The sequence below is a fragment of the Hemiscyllium ocellatum genome, chromosome 40 (assembly GCF_020745735.1).
Source record: "Hemiscyllium ocellatum isolate sHemOce1 chromosome 40, sHemOce1.pat.X.cur, whole genome shotgun sequence".
Classification (NCBI taxonomy): Eukaryota; Metazoa; Chordata; class Chondrichthyes; order Orectolobiformes; family Hemiscylliidae; genus Hemiscyllium; species Hemiscyllium ocellatum.
In genome coordinates, this window is record NC_083440.1 from 2,047,803 (window position 1) to 2,065,999 (window position 18,197).

The 18,197-nt window shown below is 54.9% G+C and overlaps 1 protein-coding gene across 1 annotated transcript in view; it reads right to left on the minus strand.

Moving 5' to 3' along the window:
- Positions 1–8,912: 8,912 nt before the first annotated feature.
- The window catches only part of LOC132834501 (lysine-specific demethylase 2A-like), a 44,518-nt gene continuing 35,233 nt past the window's right edge, over positions 8,913–18,197 (minus strand). Inside the window, exons 12-18 of the mRNA XM_060853425.1 lie at positions 17,958–18,155; positions 16,948–16,983; positions 15,272–15,801; positions 14,345–14,508; positions 13,803–13,958; positions 12,634–12,852; positions 8,913–10,725 (exon numbers count right to left, since the gene is read on the minus strand). Coding sequence (XP_060709408.1) covers positions 10,544–10,725; positions 12,634–12,852; positions 13,803–13,958; positions 14,345–14,508; positions 15,272–15,801; positions 16,948–16,983; positions 17,958–18,155 — 1,485 coding nt within the window. The 3' untranslated portion in view covers positions 8,913–10,543. The remainder of the gene's footprint in view (positions 10,726–12,633; positions 12,853–13,802; positions 13,959–14,344; positions 14,509–15,271; positions 15,802–16,947; positions 16,984–17,957; positions 18,156–18,197) is intronic.

Genomic DNA, 18,197 nt, shown 5'->3' on the forward strand with positions numbered 1-18,197 from the left:
TCTAACCACCGGCCCTTGGCATTCAATGATGTTACCAAAACTGAAACCCCCCACTAACAACATCCTGGGGGTTACCATTGAGCAGAAACTCAACCGGACTCGCCCCATCAACCCAGCGGCTCCAAGAGCAGGTCAGAGGCTGGGAATCCTGCAGCGAGTAAGTCCCCCCCAGAAACGTGTCCCACCATCGACAAGGCAGGAGGGTGAGGGAATACTCCCCCACTTTCCCCCTGGATGGGGGCAGTTCCAACAAACACCCACAAACATCCCCTCCCTCCCTCCCCCCACCCCCGCTCAGTAACAGCAGTGTGTGCCATCCCGGGATAAAACAGCCCTCCCCCCGGATTGGGACCATACCCACAAACATCCCCTCCCTCCCCCCCCCCCCCCCCCCCACCCCCCCTCAGTAGCAGCAGTGTTGTACCTGCTACAAGTTGCCCTGCAGGATCTCACCAAAGACCCTCAGGCAGCACCTTCCAAACCCACGGCCCCTTCCACCCAGAAGGACAAGGGGCAGCAGATACATGGGAACCCCCCCCCCCCCCCATCCCCATTATAAAGCAGTTACAAAAGTGGGGAAACGTGTAGAGCGATCACAGCGAGAATAAACTGAATGGAAATTAATGAAGGGTCCAGTGGCAGAAATTCATTTATAATTGACAGAGAATCCAGCCGTCTCTGTGAGGGGCTAGTGACAATATCTTCATTGTATTTCTCGTCTGCGTGAATATGTGTAACCATCCCTTCTCCTGGCATTCGGGTGTGTCCATTGTGTTCCTGGATGTAGGCTTGCTCGCTGAGCTGGAAGGTTAGTTTACAGACGTTTCGTCACCACACTGGGTAACATCATCAGTGAGACTCCGGATGAAGCAGTGGTGGTGTAGCCCACTGTTCCTGCGTTTGGGTTTCCTTGGCTTGGCGTTGTCTGCTCCTGTGAGCGTGGCCCTGACATTGTGTTCCTCCTGTGAGTGTAGTCACCCGGTCTCTCACGGTCTGCCTCGTGGGTTATGGGGTACCTGTTTCAATGGCAGAGGAGATTGCCCCTCCCGGTGTTGGGAACGCAGTGCTATCCGGAGCTGGGAGTATACTGCGAAGGCTGTTTGGGAAAGGGGGAATTCTCTACTCTGGGAGGAATTAGGTCTCGCTGTTAGCCCAGGACTGGGGCATTGTGGGTGTGTTGTGTGTTGGCCTCTGTGTTTTGCAGACCGGACTCTCTGGTTTTTAACGTGGTCATGTTTGGAATGGGGAGGGTGGTAGACATTTCCCCTTCCCCCAACATGGTGCCACACAACCCAATGGAGGGTATTGTCAGTGTGACGGCGGGACTCTGTCTCTCCAAGGTCAGTGCAGTGGCCCCACTCACCGAGACGGTCACAGACAGATACATCTACAGGTTGGTAAGGATGGGGGGGGGGGGGGGGGGGTGAGGAATGTTTTTCCCTCCTGTTGGTTCCCTCACAGTCTGGCAGCGATGTCCTTGAGGACCTGACCAGCTCAGTCAGTCATGGTGCTGCCAAGCCCCTCTTGGTGGTGGGGCATTGAGTTCCCCCATCCCAGAGAACATGCTGTGTCCTTACCACCCTCACTGCTTCCCCCCCCCCCCCCCCCCCAAGTGCTGTTCAACCTCGGGGGGGTAGGGAACCTAATGCTTCATCAGCCGAGGGCGGGCGGTACGTGGAGATCAGCAGGAGGTTTCCACGCCCGTGTGTAACCTGTTCATAGGGACCCCCCAGGGTAACTCCCTGCCGCTGGGGTCTCACTGTGCCACCCCTCTGCTGGTGGGATACCCCGGGTATGGGTCAGGACTAGAAAAGGGATAGCACTGGGTGGAATGGGTTAAAGGACCTCAGAGTTTCCGAATAAGGGGAACTCTAACCATCGTGGCAATTCCGTGGATCCGATTGGGAAAGATAGCCTGAAAGGAGAATACAAAAGACAGTCTAACACAGGGACAGGCCCTTCTGCCCATCAATCCTGTGCAAACACACAATGCCTTTTTCCTGGTCTCTCTATTCGCTGCCTGTTCATGCCCCCTAAACGTTTGTTATTGTATCTACAGCCACCACCTCCTTCTTGGCAGCTCATTCCAAGCACTTCCCACCCTCTTGGAAAGACAAACCTTTAACCTTCTCCCCCTTTTACCCCCGCATTGAGATTTCCATCCCTGGGAAGCAGACTCCAACTATCCAACCTGGAAAGAGACGTTTCTTCAACTATGGCACCCTGGACCCAACCACAGAATGGCCTTTTCCAGACCCGATAACGTTATTGGTGAGATCATTCCCCCAACATCAAGCAGAACACTGTGGTATGGAAGGGTCAGTTTGAGATGGGGGTAATGTTACCTTTGGTGCTCTCAGTCCTCCATAGAACAGCATGGAAACAGACCCTTCGGTCCAACCCGTCCATGCTGACCCAGATATCCCAACCCAATCTAGTCCCACCTGCCAGCACCCGGCCCATATCCCTCCAAACCCTTCCTACTCATATCCCCATCCAAATGCCTCTTAAATGTTGCAATTGTACCAGCCTCCACCACATCCTCTGGCAGCTCATTCCATACACGTACCACCCTCTGGGTGAAAAAGTTGCCCCTTAGGTCTCTTTTATATCTTTCCCCTCTCACCCTAAACCTATGCCCCTCTAGTTCTGGACTCCCCCACCCCAGGGAAAAGATTTTGTCTATTTACCCTATCCAAGCCCCTCATGATTTTGTAAACCTCTATAAGGTCACCCCTCAGCCTCCGACGCTCCAGGGAAAACAGCCCCAGCCTGTTCAGCCTCTCCCTGTAGCTCAGATCCTCCAACCCTGGCAACATCCTTGTCAATCTTTTCTGAACCCTTTCACGTTTCACAACATCTTTCCGATAGGAAGGAGACCAGAATTGCACGCAATATTCCAACAGTGGCCTAACCAATGTCCTGTACAGCCGCAACATGACCTCTCAACTCCTGTACTCAATACTCTGACCAATATAGGAAAGCATACCAAACGCTGCCTTCACTATCCTATCTACCTGCGACTCCACTTTCAAGGAGCTATGAACCTGCACTCCAAGGTCTCTTTGTTCAGCAACACTCCCTCAGACCTTAACATTAAGTGTATAAGTCCCGCTAAGATTTGCTTTCTCAAAATGCAGCACCTCGCATTTATCTGAATTAAACTCCATCTGCCCCTTCTCAGCCCATTGGCCCATCTGGTCCAGATTCTGTTGTAATCTGAGGTAACCCTCTTCGCTGTCCACTACACCTCCAATTTTGGTGTCATCTGCAAACTTACTAACTGTACCTCTTATGCTCACATCCAAATCATTTATGTAAATGACGAAAAGTAGAGGACCCAGCACCGATCCTTGTGGCACTCCACTGGTCACAGGCCTCCAGTCTGAAAAACAACCCTCCACCACCACCCTCTGTCTTCTACCTTTGCGCCAGTTCTGTATCCAAGTGGCTAGTTCTCCCTGTATTCCATGAGATCTAACCTTGCTAATCAGTCTCCCATGGGGAACCTTGTTGAACGCCTTACTGAAGTCCATACAGATCACATCTACTGCTCTGCCCTCATCAATCCTCTTTGTTACTTCCTCAAAAAACTCAATCAAGTTTGTGAGACATGATTTCCCACACACAAAGCCATGTTGACTATCCCGAATCAGTCCTTGCCTTTCCAAATACATGTACATCCTGTCCCTCAGGATTCCCTCCAACAACTTGCCCAACACCGATGTCAGGCTCACCGGTCTATAGTTCCCTGGCTTGTCTTTACCACCCTTCTTAAACAGTGACACCACGTTTGCCAACCTCCAGTCTTCCGGCACCTCACCTGTGACTATCGATGATACAAATATCTCAGCAAGAGGCCCAGCAATCACTTCTCTAGCTTCCCACAGTGTTCTTGGGTACACCTGATCAGGTCCTGGGGATTTATCCACCTTTAACCGTTTCAGGATATCCAGCACTTCCTCCTCTGTAATCTGGACATTTTGCAAGATGTCACCATCTATTTCCCTACAGTCTATATCTTCCATATCCTTTTCCACAGTAAATACTGATGCAAAATATTCATTTAGTATCTCCCCCATTTTCTGTGGCTCCACACAAAGGCTGCCTTGCTGATCTTTGAGGGGCCCTATTCTCTCCCTAGTTACCCTTTTGTCCTTAATATATTTGTAAAAACCCTTTGGATTCTCCTTAATTCTATTTGCCAAAGCTATCTCATGTCCCCGTTTTGCCCTCCTGATTTCCCTCTTAAGTATACTCCTACTGCCTTTATACTCTTCTAAGGATTCCCTCGATCTATCCTGTCTGTACCTGACATATGCTTCCTTCTTTTTCTTAACCAAACCCTCAATTTCTTTAGCCATCCAGCATTCCCTATACCTACCAGCCTTCCCTTTTCACCCTGACAGGAATATACTTTCTCTGGATTCTTGTTATCCCATTTCTGAAGCTTCCCATTTTCCAGCCGTCCCTTTACCTGCGAACATCTGCCTCCAATCAGCTTTCGAAAGTTCTTGCCTAATACCGTCAAAATTGGCCTTTCTCCAATTTAGAACTTCAACTTTTAGATCTGGCCTATCCTTTTCCATCACTATTTTACATCTAATAGAATTATGGTCACTGGCCCCAAAGTGCTCCCCCACTGACACCTCAGTCACCTGCCCTGCCTTATTTCCCAAGAGTGGGTCAGGTTTTGCACCTTCTCTAGTAGGTACATCCACATACTGAATCAGAAAATTGTCTTGTACACACTTAACAAATTCCTCTCCATCTAAACCCTAAACACTATGGCAGTCCCAGTCGATGTTTGGAAAGTTAAAATCCCCGACCATAACCACCCTATTATTCTTACAGATAGCTGAGATCTCCTTACAAGTTTGTTTCTCAATTTCCCTCTGACTATTGGGGGGTCTATAATACAATCCCAATAAAGTGATCATCCCTTTATTTCTCAGTTCCACCCAAATAACTTCCCTGGATGTATTTCTGGGAATATCCTCCCTCAGCACAGCTGTAATGCTATCCTGGTGGCTCAGTGATTAGCACAGCTGCCCCTCAGCACCAGGTTCGATCCCACCCTCGGAGTGTCTGTGTGGGGTTCGCACGTTCTCCCCGTGTCTGTGTGGAGTTTGCACATTCTCCCCGTGTCTGCGTGGGTTTCCTCCCACAGGACAAAGATGTGCAGGTCAAGGTGAACCAGCCATGCTAAATTGCCCACAGTGTTAGGTGCATTAGTCAGAGGGAGATGGGTCTGGGTGGGCTGCCCTTCAGAGGGTCAGTGTGGACTGGTTGGGCTGAAGGGCCTGCTTCCACACTGTATGGAATCAAATCTAATCTAAAAATGCCACTTCCTTTCCATCCTTCCTGTAGCATTTGTATTAATAGCTTTCTTCAAGCGATGTGGGCTAGACAGACCGAGGGTGGAATGTTACTGCTCGGCTGTTATAGCTAGGGCCTACAGCACCTTCAATCCAGTCCGTTCCATCCAGAATCCCAGGGAGCTCTAGAACAGTGGCTCCAGACCCTGAAGACCATGTTAATAGCGTAGTGTCAGGATTACCCGAATGATTGGGATATAAGCATCTCATTTGTATAGTTTGCCATTAGGGATGCCCCAAATGAATCTACTCCATTTACTCCCTAAGGGTTAATATTCTGACATGAAGTGAGATGCTCACTAATTAAGACCATAAGACATAGGAGCGGAAGTAAGGCCATTCGGCCCATCGAGTCCACTCTGCCATTTAATCATGGCTGATGGGCATTTCAACTCCACTTACCCGCACTCTCCCCGTAGCCCTTAATTCCTCGTGACATCAAGAATCTATCAATCTCTGCCTTGAAGACATTTAGCGTCCCGGCCTCCACTGCACTCTGCGGCAATGAATTCCACAGGCCCACCACTCTCTGGCTGAAGAAATGTCTCCGCATTTCTGTTCTGAATTGACCCCCTCTAATTCTAAGGCTGTGCCCACGGGTCCTAGTCTCCTCGCCTAACGGAAACAATTTCCTAGCGTCCACTCTTTCCAAGACATGTATTATCGTGTAAGTTTCTATGAAGTCTCCCCTCAATCTTCTAAACTCCAATGAGTACAATCCCAAATTGACAGGACCAAAATTGGAGATCTGACACTTCGATTACATACCTGAGGTGAGGGAGAGATTAGGTGAGTTAGCTAAACAGCACCTGAAGAGGGCACAGCACAGAACGAAGCAGGGTGGCAGATTAAAAACTCTGAAACTTGGGAGGTTTTTCTGTGGGGATGATGTATTGTAACCAGTGAGAGGAGATTCCTTCAGAGTCAGGGTTAGTGTCCCTATCCATTTGAGAAAAAGTTGAATCAGGTACACTATCTGGTAACGGTGGTTCAGTGGTGAGCACCGCTGCCTCACAGTCCCAGGTTCGATTCCCGTCACGGGTGACTGTCTGTGTGGAGTTTGCACGTTCTCCCCGTGTCTGCGTGGATTTCCTCCCACAATCCAAAGGATGTGCGGGTCAGGTGAATTGGCCACGCTAAATTGGCCATAGTGTTATGAGGGAAGTGGGACTGGGTGGGTTACTGTTCGGAGGGTCAGTGTGGACTGGCTGGGCTGAAGGGCCTGTTTCCACACTGTAAGTGATTGAATTAAATCTCAAGATGCTGGATTGGAAAAACTATCGGTTTTATCATATGACTGTGTTGAATAGCGAGAAGGAACAGGAGAAAGAGGTGTTAGTTACTGTCCTGCAGAGTGAGAAATTAAATCCAGATGATGAGGAGTTTGGCGTGCCTCAAAATACGTTAAACAATGAGGAAGCCCTTGATGAGTGGAATAGGTTAGTAAATTATCAATCTCGGGGCAAATAATACAGTTGAAAGTTCTGTTACAGCCGGATGAGGATGTATGTCGGAATAAGATGGGGAGGGGGAATATTATTGTGCATGAGGCAGACGTGGGGAATGCTATTCCAATGAAACAACACCCCTACAGACTTAATCCTTTCAAAGCCACCCAGGTCCAGAAGGAAGTGGATGTGATGATATCATCAAACAGAGTCAGAGCGAGTGGGGTTTGCCAACCTGGTTAGTCCTCAAACCTGATGGGATTCAACAATTTTGCGTGGAATATCAGAAGGTCAATCAGAAAGTAACAAAAATCAGAATCAGAAGCAATACCAAGATTGGAGGATTGTATTGAGAAAGTGGGACAAGGCCAGTTACATCACCAGGTTGGGTTTACCGCGTGGTTCCTGGCAGGTATCTTTCACCAACCCTGATAAAGACGTTTCTGCGTTTGTAATCCCAATGGGGCTAGATCAGTTTACTTTCCAAACTCATGAACAGAGGTGTGGCTGGCCTGCTCCTCAGATGCTGCCTGAACTGCTGTGCTTTTCCAGCACCACCAGTCCAGAATCGGGTTTCCAGCATCTGCAGTCATCGTTTTGACCTGGGTTAACAAACCGCGCAGTCTCTCTGGATGATGTCGTGACCGTTAGAAATTCCCGGAACGACCACATGGTCCGGTTGGCAAGGCTCTTTGAACAACTAAAAGCAGCAAAGCTGGTGATTAAATTTAAACAAAACTGACCTCGCGAAAGCAGAGGTAACGCTCTTGGGATGTAGCATTGGTCACGGAAGGCTGACCCTAAAGATTGCAAAGACAAAGGCCATCAAGGAATTCCCACAAGCAACCTCGAACAAAGAGGTGCTTCGGTGTTTGGGACAAAGTGGATTCTGTTGGAAGTGTGTGGGGTACGGGCCTTACCACATTTTAATATCTATATGACGAACAACGTGTCGGGGACGGTTGTGTACACGGATCACAGTCAGTTTAGAGTTCTGGAACCAAAGACAAGAATATGAGACTATTTCATTGGAGTCATACGTTACAAACCTCAACTTTATAAATTGAACATGTTGTGGGTCACACAAATGTGATTGCAGATGCCTTATTGTAGATTTGACAGATAAAGTATAGATAAGATTAACAGATACCAATGTTATAGATATATGTATTTCATGGTAATGATGAGAAGAATTAGAAAAATGAAGCCATCTTTTCATTATGATGGGTTTTTTTCCTTAAGGGGGCAGGTGTTATGAAGGTAAAGGTGTGTACTGTCCCTTTAAGAGAGAGCTTGCAGGCACCTGTCATGTGGAATATTTAAGATATGTAACATTTGGGTGCTAAATTCAAATTGTTGTGAACATAACCAATCAGTTCAAATTATGCCCCAGGATACTAAAACCTAAGTGAATTTGAATTTTCAAGGTTTTGACAACATCGAACCAATGAGACCACTCGATGTTTAGGGGAGAAAGGAGCAGGCATTTTGGAGAGTGAGAGAGAGTGGGGGTAAGAGAGGGAGACTGCTATTCCAAACCATCTCCATCAAAGTTATCTTGCACATGTGAAACATCACTGCAGAAAAGCCAGATCTGGAGTAGGCTTTGAAGAGTAAGTTGATGTAATTTTAATAGGGGCTTTCAATGGATCAGAATGTTGTAAAAGAGCGAGAGGTAGATAACGGACCTTTAAGAGAAAGGAGATAGATTGCAAATTGTTGTTTTCGAATGTTCACTTTCAGAGTTAAAGAATAAAATTGATGGTTTTCTGAATATAGCGGAATTTGGGGAGGTCTCGGTCACTTGTACTTGAACAGGTTACGAGGCGAGGTGAGGTGTTTGGTTTAAAATGAGCAGATGGGTTTACCCTGTGCCTGCCCTGATCGAGGCTAATTCAACACCGAGGAGACTGACAACTCCCTGCCACAGGGAAAGGGGAGACTAAACAGCGATGGGAGCTTGTGGCTGAACCCAACTCGCCAAATCCAGGAGAACCTTCCCAACACACACAACAGGCACCAGCTTCACTTCATCATTTTTTTTTAAAGAGCGTTTTTATTCCAAAAAAAACGAGAAAGATCTGGAACAAAATAATTCCCGCAGGTTGTCATTTTGCATCTTTTATAGATTTTTCCCGCATAAATTTTTTTATCTTTAAAGTTATTCTAAATCTGATTTTTTTCTTAAAAAAAACAAAAATGGCAAAATGGAAAGGAGGGAGGGTGGGTTTGAAATCCGGACACCCTCCCCCCCCCCCCCCCGCCCCACCTCAGTAAAGCAGGCAGCTAACGCCGGTGGAGATGGTTTTAATTATTAATTTATCTCCGGATAAATTGGTCTTTGTTTTTGTTTTTGTTTTGCGTATGGAGGGAGGGGGGAGGAGTGGGGACAGAAGTAATATAAAAGGAGCACAGGCAAATTAAACTATTTACAGGAAACAAACAAACACCCGGTCCCCTTGCCCGCCCTCCCTCCCTCCCTCCCCGGCCAGGAATATCCTCCCACCCCCCACCCCCAGGGGTTTGGTTTTAAAGTCAAAGGAATGGGCTTTACTTTTAGAAAGTATTGCTCTGCACTCCAAGGTGGGGCGGGGGAGGGGGGCAGGGGACTGAGGAGACCCCCCCCCTCACTCAGCAGAGGTGGAGATCCAAGGGTGTGGGGGGAGCTCTGATCCACTGACACTTTGAGTGTCACAGGGATCAGAGACGATGGATTTAAACGAAGGGTAAGTTGGGGATGGAGGGGGGGGGTGTGCGCGGTGGGTGTGGGGGAGTAGGGATCAGAGTAAAACTCTAGGCCATAGCCGCAGTTCCTAAACCCTATTGAAAAATATATCTATCTCACCACATCCCGCCCTGTCCCACCCCTGACCCCACGCCCATGTGATTGGTGGCCAGAGAGACCTTGCTGTGCAGGATGTTTAGCTACAAAGCCACCGAGAGTGGGGGTCTCTCCCTCTCCCTCCCTCTGGGAGACATGAAGGAGGTGGGCAGCTCCAAATGAGCTGTGCCATCGCAAACGCATTGTGCTAATCTCCCTCCTCTTCACTGCTGAACACGCGCAGATCAGACTCATCCCAATTCAGGGGGGGGGGGGGGGGGGGGGGGCGGGGAGAGAGAGAGGGAGAGAGAGGGAGAAACGCAAAGAAACTCAAAAACGTTCAAACCCTGGAATCAGAAAGCAAAAACAAAAAAAAACTCTTCAAAAAAAAAACATTTTAAATGCAAACATCTTGGGGGTGGGAAACTCGAACAGACGCAGTGGTCTTGCTGCCCTGCCCTGCCCTGCTATCCTCACGGCCAACTGGGAACAGAGGAGAGCACAGACAGAGACAAGGGCTTGGGGGGAGAGACAAGGAAAGGGGCGGGGGGGGGGGGAGAGAACAGAGAGGGGGAGAGAAAAAACAGAGGGGGGGGAGAGAAAAAACAGAGGGGGGGGAGAGAAAAAACAGAGGGGGGGAGAGAAAAAACAGAGGGGGGAGGAGGGAAGAGAGAGGGGGAGGAGGGAAGAGAGAGGGGGAGGAGGGAAGAGAGAGGGGGAGGGGGAAAAGGTGGGGAGAAAGAGGGGGGAATAAGAGAGAGAAAGAGGAGAGAAAAAGAGAGAGAGAGAGAGAGAGGGAGAAGGGGAGGTAAGTGACGTCTTCCAGCAGAATGGGTGGGCCGAAGGTCGTTGGAGGGAGTGGGAGAGAAAGACATGGCGGCTCGTCATTCCAATTCTCAGCTGATTTTGCGAATTAGCCTCTCCTCCGAGAGACAGAAGAGACCATTTACAGAGAGTTCAGAAAGAAACATCTCACAGGCTCCCGTGGAGATCTGCTTACAGTTGTGCAGGTTAATGCAGGAGATGTTGCCGATTCTCTTCAGGTAAGTCAGGCACTGGTCAGTCAATTTATTGCAGCCTGAGACAGAGAGAGACACAGGCGGCCCTTAGGTTACAATCCAACCGGGCGGTGTTGGGGTGGGGGCAACTCCAACACCACTCTCTCCACCCCCCCCCCCCCCCCAAACATCCCCCCCCTCCCTCCCTCCCCACAACAAACATCCCCCCCCTCCCCCCCACCACAAACATCCCCCCCTCCCTCCCTCCCCCCCACCACAAACATCCCCCCCCTCCCTCCCTCCCCCCCACCACAAACATCCCCTCCCTCCCCCCCACCACAAACACCCCCTCCCTCCCCTCCCCCCCCTCCGTAGCAGCAGTGTTGTACCTGCTACAAGATGCCCTGCAGGATCTCCCCAAAGACCCTCAGGCAGCACCTTCCAAACCCACGGCCCCTTCCACCCAGAAGGACAAGGGGCAGCAGATACACGGGAACACCCCCCCCATTCCCCCCACCCCCCTGCAAGTTCCCCTCCCAGCCCCTCACTCTCCGTTCCTTCCTGGGTCAGAATCCTGGAATTCCCTCCCTCGGGGACACTGTGGGTCTACCCTACAGCACAGGGTTCAGGAAGGCAGCTCACCCCCCACACTCTCGAGGAGGGGGGAGAACTAGGGGCTGGTTAGAACGGTGCCTGGATCAGAGTGGTGCTGGAAAAGCACAGAGATCAGGCAGCATCCGAGGGGCAGGTAAGTCAACGTTTCGGGCCAGTCCCCTTCGTCAGGAACCTGATGAAGGGCGTTTGCCCGAAACGTCGATTCTCCTGCCCCCCCCGGATGCTGCCTGACCTGCTGTGTTTTTCCAGCACCACTCTGATCTCCAGCATCTGCAGTACCCACCTTTGGCTGGTTAGAATTGGTGGACAGTTCTGTGAAAGTAGTTTAAAAAGCCCAGTAACCATGTAGCAGCAGGGATTAGTAGCACTCGGTAAGGTCACACATAGAGTAAGGGGTGGGCCGTTTAAAGGTAGGTGGTACCTGAGGGTATTAACCCGGGTAACAACCTGGCAATTTGGGTTCAAATACCACGTGGCAGGTGGTGGAAGTGGAACACCAAAACAATCCGAATTAAAAATGTAACGATGACCAGGAATCCACTGTCAAGACGCACAAAAACTCCAAGTGGATCACTTTGGAGGCCGATGCAGCGAACTCGAATCGCCCCCCCACCCCTGCAGTTAGAGACAGGCAAGAGACTGTCCCTGGCGGGGAATCAGGCTGTAAATCCAAACCAGCAAGCTGTCTCTCTCAGTAAGACCACCTCTCCTTCCTGATAACATCACACAGCCTTCCATTAGGAATCCACCCACCTCCAGGAGACACCACAGCCCTGCTGGTGGGGCAGGGTCAGTCCGGGAATTCTCAACCAGCCCACCCCATACACCCCCTCGCTCTACACCCCCACCCAGGGACCAGCTGCTGGCTTCTCCCTCCCTCTTCTCTCTCTCTCTCTCTCACCATCTGTTTCCTGTCCCTCCCCCCCAGCTCCCCCTCCCCCAGCTCCACCTCCCCTGGCCCCTCCCTCCCAACTCCACCTCCCCTGGCCCCTCCCTCCCAGCTCCGCCTCCCTCGGCCCCTCCCTCCCAGCTCTGCCTCCCTCCCAACACCGTCTCCCCCGGCCCCTCCCTCCCAACACCGTCTCCCCCGGCCCCTCCCTCCCAACACCGTCTCCCCCGGCCCCTCCCTCCCAGCTCCGCCTCCCTCGGCCCCTCCCTCCCAGCTCCGCCTCCCTCGGCCCCTCCCAGCTCCGCCTCCCCCGGCCCCTCTCCCCCAGCTCCGCCTCCCCCGGCCCCTCTCCCCCAGCTCCGCCTCCCCCGGCCCCTCTCCCCCAGCTCCGCCTCCCTCAGCCCCTCTCCCCCAGCTCCGCCTCCCTCAGCCCCCCCCTCTCTCTCCCCTGCCTCGGACTGTACACCGGGGAGCTGCGGCTTACCTTCCAGCTGTAACTCGCTGAGGGAGTTGCGAGTGGAGGAGCCGACGGCGGTGAGGAGGTTGAGGGAGTGATCACTCAGGTGGCTGCAGTGACTGAGGTCCAGGCGAGAGAGCAGAGGCATGTGCCGGATGATCAACCGCAGGGTCACATCACTGATGTCCAGGCCCGCTAACCGGAAATCCGTCACGTTCCGTAATTTACTCCGATTGTCAAGCTGGCCTGCGGAAAACCGGGAGATCAACTGGGATCATCCGCCCCAAGATCATCAGCCTCGAGCTGAGACGCCGGGAGATCCACCGGGATCGTCAGGACCAAGCTGAGACACCGGGGGATCGTCAGGACCAAGCTGAGACACCGGGGGATCCACCAGGATCGTGCACCGCGAGGCGAGACACCAGGAGATCCACCGGGATCATCAGCCCCGAGCTGGGACACCGGGATCGTACACCACGAGGTGAGACACCGGGAGATCGACCGGGATCGTACACCGCGAGGTGAGACACCGGGAGATCGACCGGGATCGTACACCGCGAGGCGAGACACTGGGAGATCCACTGGGATCGTGCACCGCGAGGCGAGACACCGGGAGATCGACCGGGATCGTGCACTGTGAGGTGAGACACCGGGAGATCCACCGGGATCGTCAGCCCCGGGCTGAGACACCGGGAGATCCACCGGGATCGTCAGTCCCGGGCTGAGACACCGGGAGATTCACCGGGATCGTGCACCGCGAGGTGAGACACCGGGAGATCCACCGGGATCATCCGCCCCGAGCTGAGACACCGGGAGATCCACCGGGATCGTGCACCGCGAGGTGAGATACCGGGATATCGACTGGGATTGTGCACTGCGAGGTGAGACACCGGGAGATCCACCGGGATCGTACACCGCGAGGTGAGACACTGGGAGATCGACCGGGATCGTCAGTCCCAAGCTGGGACACTGGGAGACCGACCGGGATCGTCAGGATCGAGCTGAGACACCGGGAGATCGACCGGGATTGTCAGGACCAAGCTGAGACACCGGGAGATCGTCCACCCCCAACCACACCCCAGGCTGGGGGAAGGGATAGGAGGTGGAGTTGGGGAGGGAACAGACAGCACACGGTTTGGGGAGGGGTAACAGGAGGAGAGTGGGGAACAATGCCAACTCTTGCCCACCTCACTGACCTGGTTTATCGGGGGTACACAGCAGATCCCGCATCTGGGTATCGCGAAGACCCTCAGCCCATCGGAGGTCGAGGGTACGGAGTAAGGGGCAGCTGGAAGTGCTGAGAGCAGAGATAGCTGACCAGGAGCACCCTGACAGAAAGAGGTCCTTCAGGCCTGGCCCAGACACACAGAGAGAGAGAGAGAGAGAGCGCATCAGGCAGAGGCACAGGGATCCTGACAATAGCACTGCCCCCGCTCAGCAACTCAAACACAACCCTTGCTGGTGCGCCCCCACCTCCTCCCTCCCCCCACCCCCTCCCTGCGCCCCCAGCCCCTCCCAGCCCCCCAGGTACTGACCAGGCAGCCTGTCAATAAGCCAGCTGAGTGCGCCCCCAGCCCCTCCCAGCCCCCTCCCCAGGTACTGACCAGGCAGCCTGTCGATAAGCCAGCTGAGTGCGCCCCCAGCCCCTCCCAGCCCCCTCCCCAGGTACTGACCAGGCAGCCTGTCGATAAGCCAGCTGAGTGCGCCCCCAGCCCATCCCAGCCCCCTCGGTACTGACCAGGCAGCCTGTCGATAAGCCAGCTGAGCTGTTTGCGGGAGATGTTGCTCCAGCTGAGATCCAGGCTGACGGGAAGCCTCTTACTGATCCCGCCCAGAGCCATCGGAGTGATGGCCTTACACCGACTCAAGTTAATCTTCGTCCACAGTCTCTTATCACAGCACCTGGGGAGAGGCAAAACCAGAGATCACCCAGGGCCAGCGGCAGGGATTTACCACCGGGGCCCGAGGGAGGGACGGACAGACAGACAGACAGGGGAGGGAGGGACAGGGCTCACTCCGGGGCCCCGAGGGAGGGACAGGGCTCACTCCGGGGCCCCGAGGGAGGGACAGGGCTCACTCCGGGGCCCCGAGGGAGGGACAGGGCTCACTCCGGGGCCCCGAGGGAGGGACAGGGCTCACTCCGGGGCCCCGAGGGAGGGACAGGGCTCACTCCGGGGCCCCGAGGGAGGGACAGGGCTCACTCCGGGGCCCCGAGGGAGGGACAGGGCTCACTCCGGGGCCCCGAGGGAGGGACAGGGCTCACTCCGGGGCCCCGAGGGAGGGACAGGGCTCACTCCGGGGCCCCGAGGGAGGGACAGGGCTCACTCCGGGGCCCCGAGGGAGGGACAGGGCTCACTCCGGGGCCCCGAGGGAGGGACAGGGCTCACTCCGGGGCCCCGAGGGAGGGACAGGGCTCACTCCGGGGCCCCGAGGGAGGGACAGGGCTCACTCCGGGGCCCCGAGGGAGGGACAGGGCTCACTCCGGGGCCCCGAGGGAGGGACAGGGCTCACTCCGGGGCCCCGAGGGAGGGACAGGGCTCACTCCGGGGCCCCGAGGGAGGGACAGGGCTCACCCCGGGGCCCGAGGGAGGGACAGGGCTCACCCCGGGGCCCGAGGGAGGGACACACAGAGGGTAACACGGACGGACAGCCCTCCAGGTCTCACCACTTGCTCCAGGCCTTGCAAACCCTCATGCAGACACACAGCTCCTTCTGGGTCAGGTAACGGAAGACGGACATCCAGAGATGTCGCTGCATCATGTGGTCCTCCGGGAGGTTTTCCGACGACGAGGATGACGGCGAGGGGTTATCCTGTTGGCACTGACAGCCTGATTGCCAGCTGACCACACGAGGAGCTTGGCGCAGGCTGGTGCTGCTGGGACTGTGGTGATGACCGGCTGCACCGTTAAAGTCCCCGGGAGAGCGGTGGAGGCGAACGGTCAGCAGGGAGCCCCTGATCTTGGCCTTCTCAATCTCCGAAAGGTGCCGATGCCGGGCTGCTGCCGCGGCGGTGGAGTTCCCGCGGGCGGAGTCGCAGCTGCGGCGAAGCTGCCGGCGGTTAAACCTCTCGGCACGGTCAGGCCGGAGAGAATCCCGGCTGGAACCAGCCCGGGGGTACACCTCCTCACCGTTACGCAGCGGCCGCAGGATCTTGGCTCCAACCCGATCGTCAGGGCTGTCCTCAGCTTTCCGTTTCTGAGGGGGGGGGGGGGGGGGCGAACGGAGAGGGACGGAGAGGGAGGGACAGAGAAAAAACAAGAAAATGAACGAGAGCAAGAGAGAGAAAATATGAACGAGAGAGAGAGAGAGAAAGAAGGGAAGAGACTGGTCAGTAAACAGCACAGAGAGCCCCAAAACCCCCCCCTTTACACCCAGTACAAAAACACTGGATGGACAGTCCCACAAACCGCACCCACACTCACCCCCCCCCCCCCGCCACCACAGCCTGGCTGTGGGGCACACCCTCAGCCCACCCACACTCCAGACCACCCAGCACCCTCTGGGGGATGGGGGACGGGGGACTGCTCTCCTCAAAACCCCCTGCTCACCCTCCCACCTTACAGTTTAACATGACCAGCACCCCCCTTATTCCTGACCCTCTGACTGAGGGGGAACAGCTGCTACCTATCCCCCACCCCCCCTGTCCATGTCCCTCAGGATCTCACTCCCCTCTCCCCCCTGTCCCTCAGGATCTCACTCCCCTCACCCCCCCTGTCCATGTCCCTCAGGATCTCACTCCCCTCTCCCCCCCTGTCCATGTCCCTCAGGATCTCACTCCCCTCTCCCCCCCTGTCCATGTCCCTCAGGATCTCACTCCCCTCTCCCCCCCTGTCCATGTCCCTCAGGATCTCACTCCCCTCACCCCCCTGTCCATGTCCCTCAGGGTCACACACCCCTCACCCCCCCGTCCATGTCCCCCAGGATCTCACTCCCCTCACCCCCCCGTCCATGTCCCTCCTTCCCCAGAGCGTCCCCTCCCATGTCTCCGCCTGAGACCTAGCAGCATCAGTGGAGAGAGATCAGACCCGCGGGGCATTGCCAACAACTCCTGTTGTCGTTTACAGAACACACTGCCTGGAAACGTGGCGTTGGCTGGTCGGCTGGTCAGAGATACGGGGAAAAGGCACCGAGGGCTGGTGCACATACAACGGACGACTCCACTTTCAAGGAGCCATGACCTTGCAGTCCGAGGTCTCTTTGTTCAGCAACACTCCCCAGGACCTTAGCATTAACGGGACCTCCCAACTCCAGACACTCAGTCAAGCTCTGTGCAACAAAGTGAGTGTGTTTGTGGACACTATCCAAATGCAAGTCAATCCAACACAGGCAGAAGGCACTTACCGTTCGCAGGAGAATCTGTTCCCTCTCCAACTTGATCTGTCAGCAAAAGGAAAGAGAAAGGACACTGAGAAGAGGGTAAGGGTAGCACTGCAGTCCACCCCAAGGCGCACAACCACACTCACTGCCCGAGAAACCACATTCCTTTTATCGGAGAGAGTTAGCGAGCAGGTTATTCACACAGGGATGAGCTGGAAAGCCCCTGGACTCCCGAGAGGAGGTGGGAACAATGCAGAAATGAGGCAGCAGCTGAAGGGAGAAGCAGAGCTGACCTCTCAGATTGACAAAACATTGATGGCGTTTCCCTCACTCGGCCCAGGCTGCCTGATAAACGGGCCATTACTGAGAGTGAACCCTGAGGGCCTTCACTCCCCAGCATCGACACGCAATTAATCATCGGTCCCAGCACACTCCGCTCACTGACCCTCCCACAGTGCGGCACTCCCTCAGCGCCGACCCTCCCACAGTGCGGCACTCCCTCAGCGCCGACCCTCAGACAGTGCGGCACTCCCTCAGCGCCGACCCTCCCACAGTGCGGCACTCCCTCAGCGCCGACCCTCCCACAGTGCGGCACTCCCTCAGCGCCGACCATCAGACAGTGCGGCACTCCCTCAGCGCCGACCCTCAGACAGTGCGGCACTCCCTCAGCGCCGACCATCAGACAGTGCGGCACTCCCTCAGCGCCGACCATCAGACAGTGCGGCACTCCCTCAGCGCCGACCCTCAGACAGTGCGGCACTCCCTCAGCGCCGACCATCAGACAGTGCGGCACTCCCTCAGCGCCGACCATCAGACAGTGCGGCACTCCCTCAGCGCCGACCATCAGACAGTGCGGCACTCCCTCAGCGCCGACCATCAGACAGTGCGGCACTCCCTCAGCGCCGACCATCAGACAGTGCGGCACTCCCTCAGCGCTGACCATCAGACAGTGCCCCCTCCCTCAGCCCTGACGCTGTGACAGTGGGAAGCTGGGGAAGGGGGGGGGGGGGGTGGGGGAGCTGGTGAAGCCTGACCTTCTTCCTGGCGTTGTGCTCAGCTGCTGCCAGCCTCTTCTTGCGGAGCAGGAGGTAGTCAAACTTCTTGCGTTTGGAGAGAGTGTCGAGCCGGCGCCGGGCAGCCTCCATGGCCTGGGCCCTCCGCGAGTGCTCCTCCCGCTTCCGTACCACCTCCGCTATCAGGCGCTGCCTGTCCGGGGTCAGGCCCTTCCTCACCTGCCGGGGGGAAGGGGAAGGGGGGGGAAGGGGAAGGGGGGG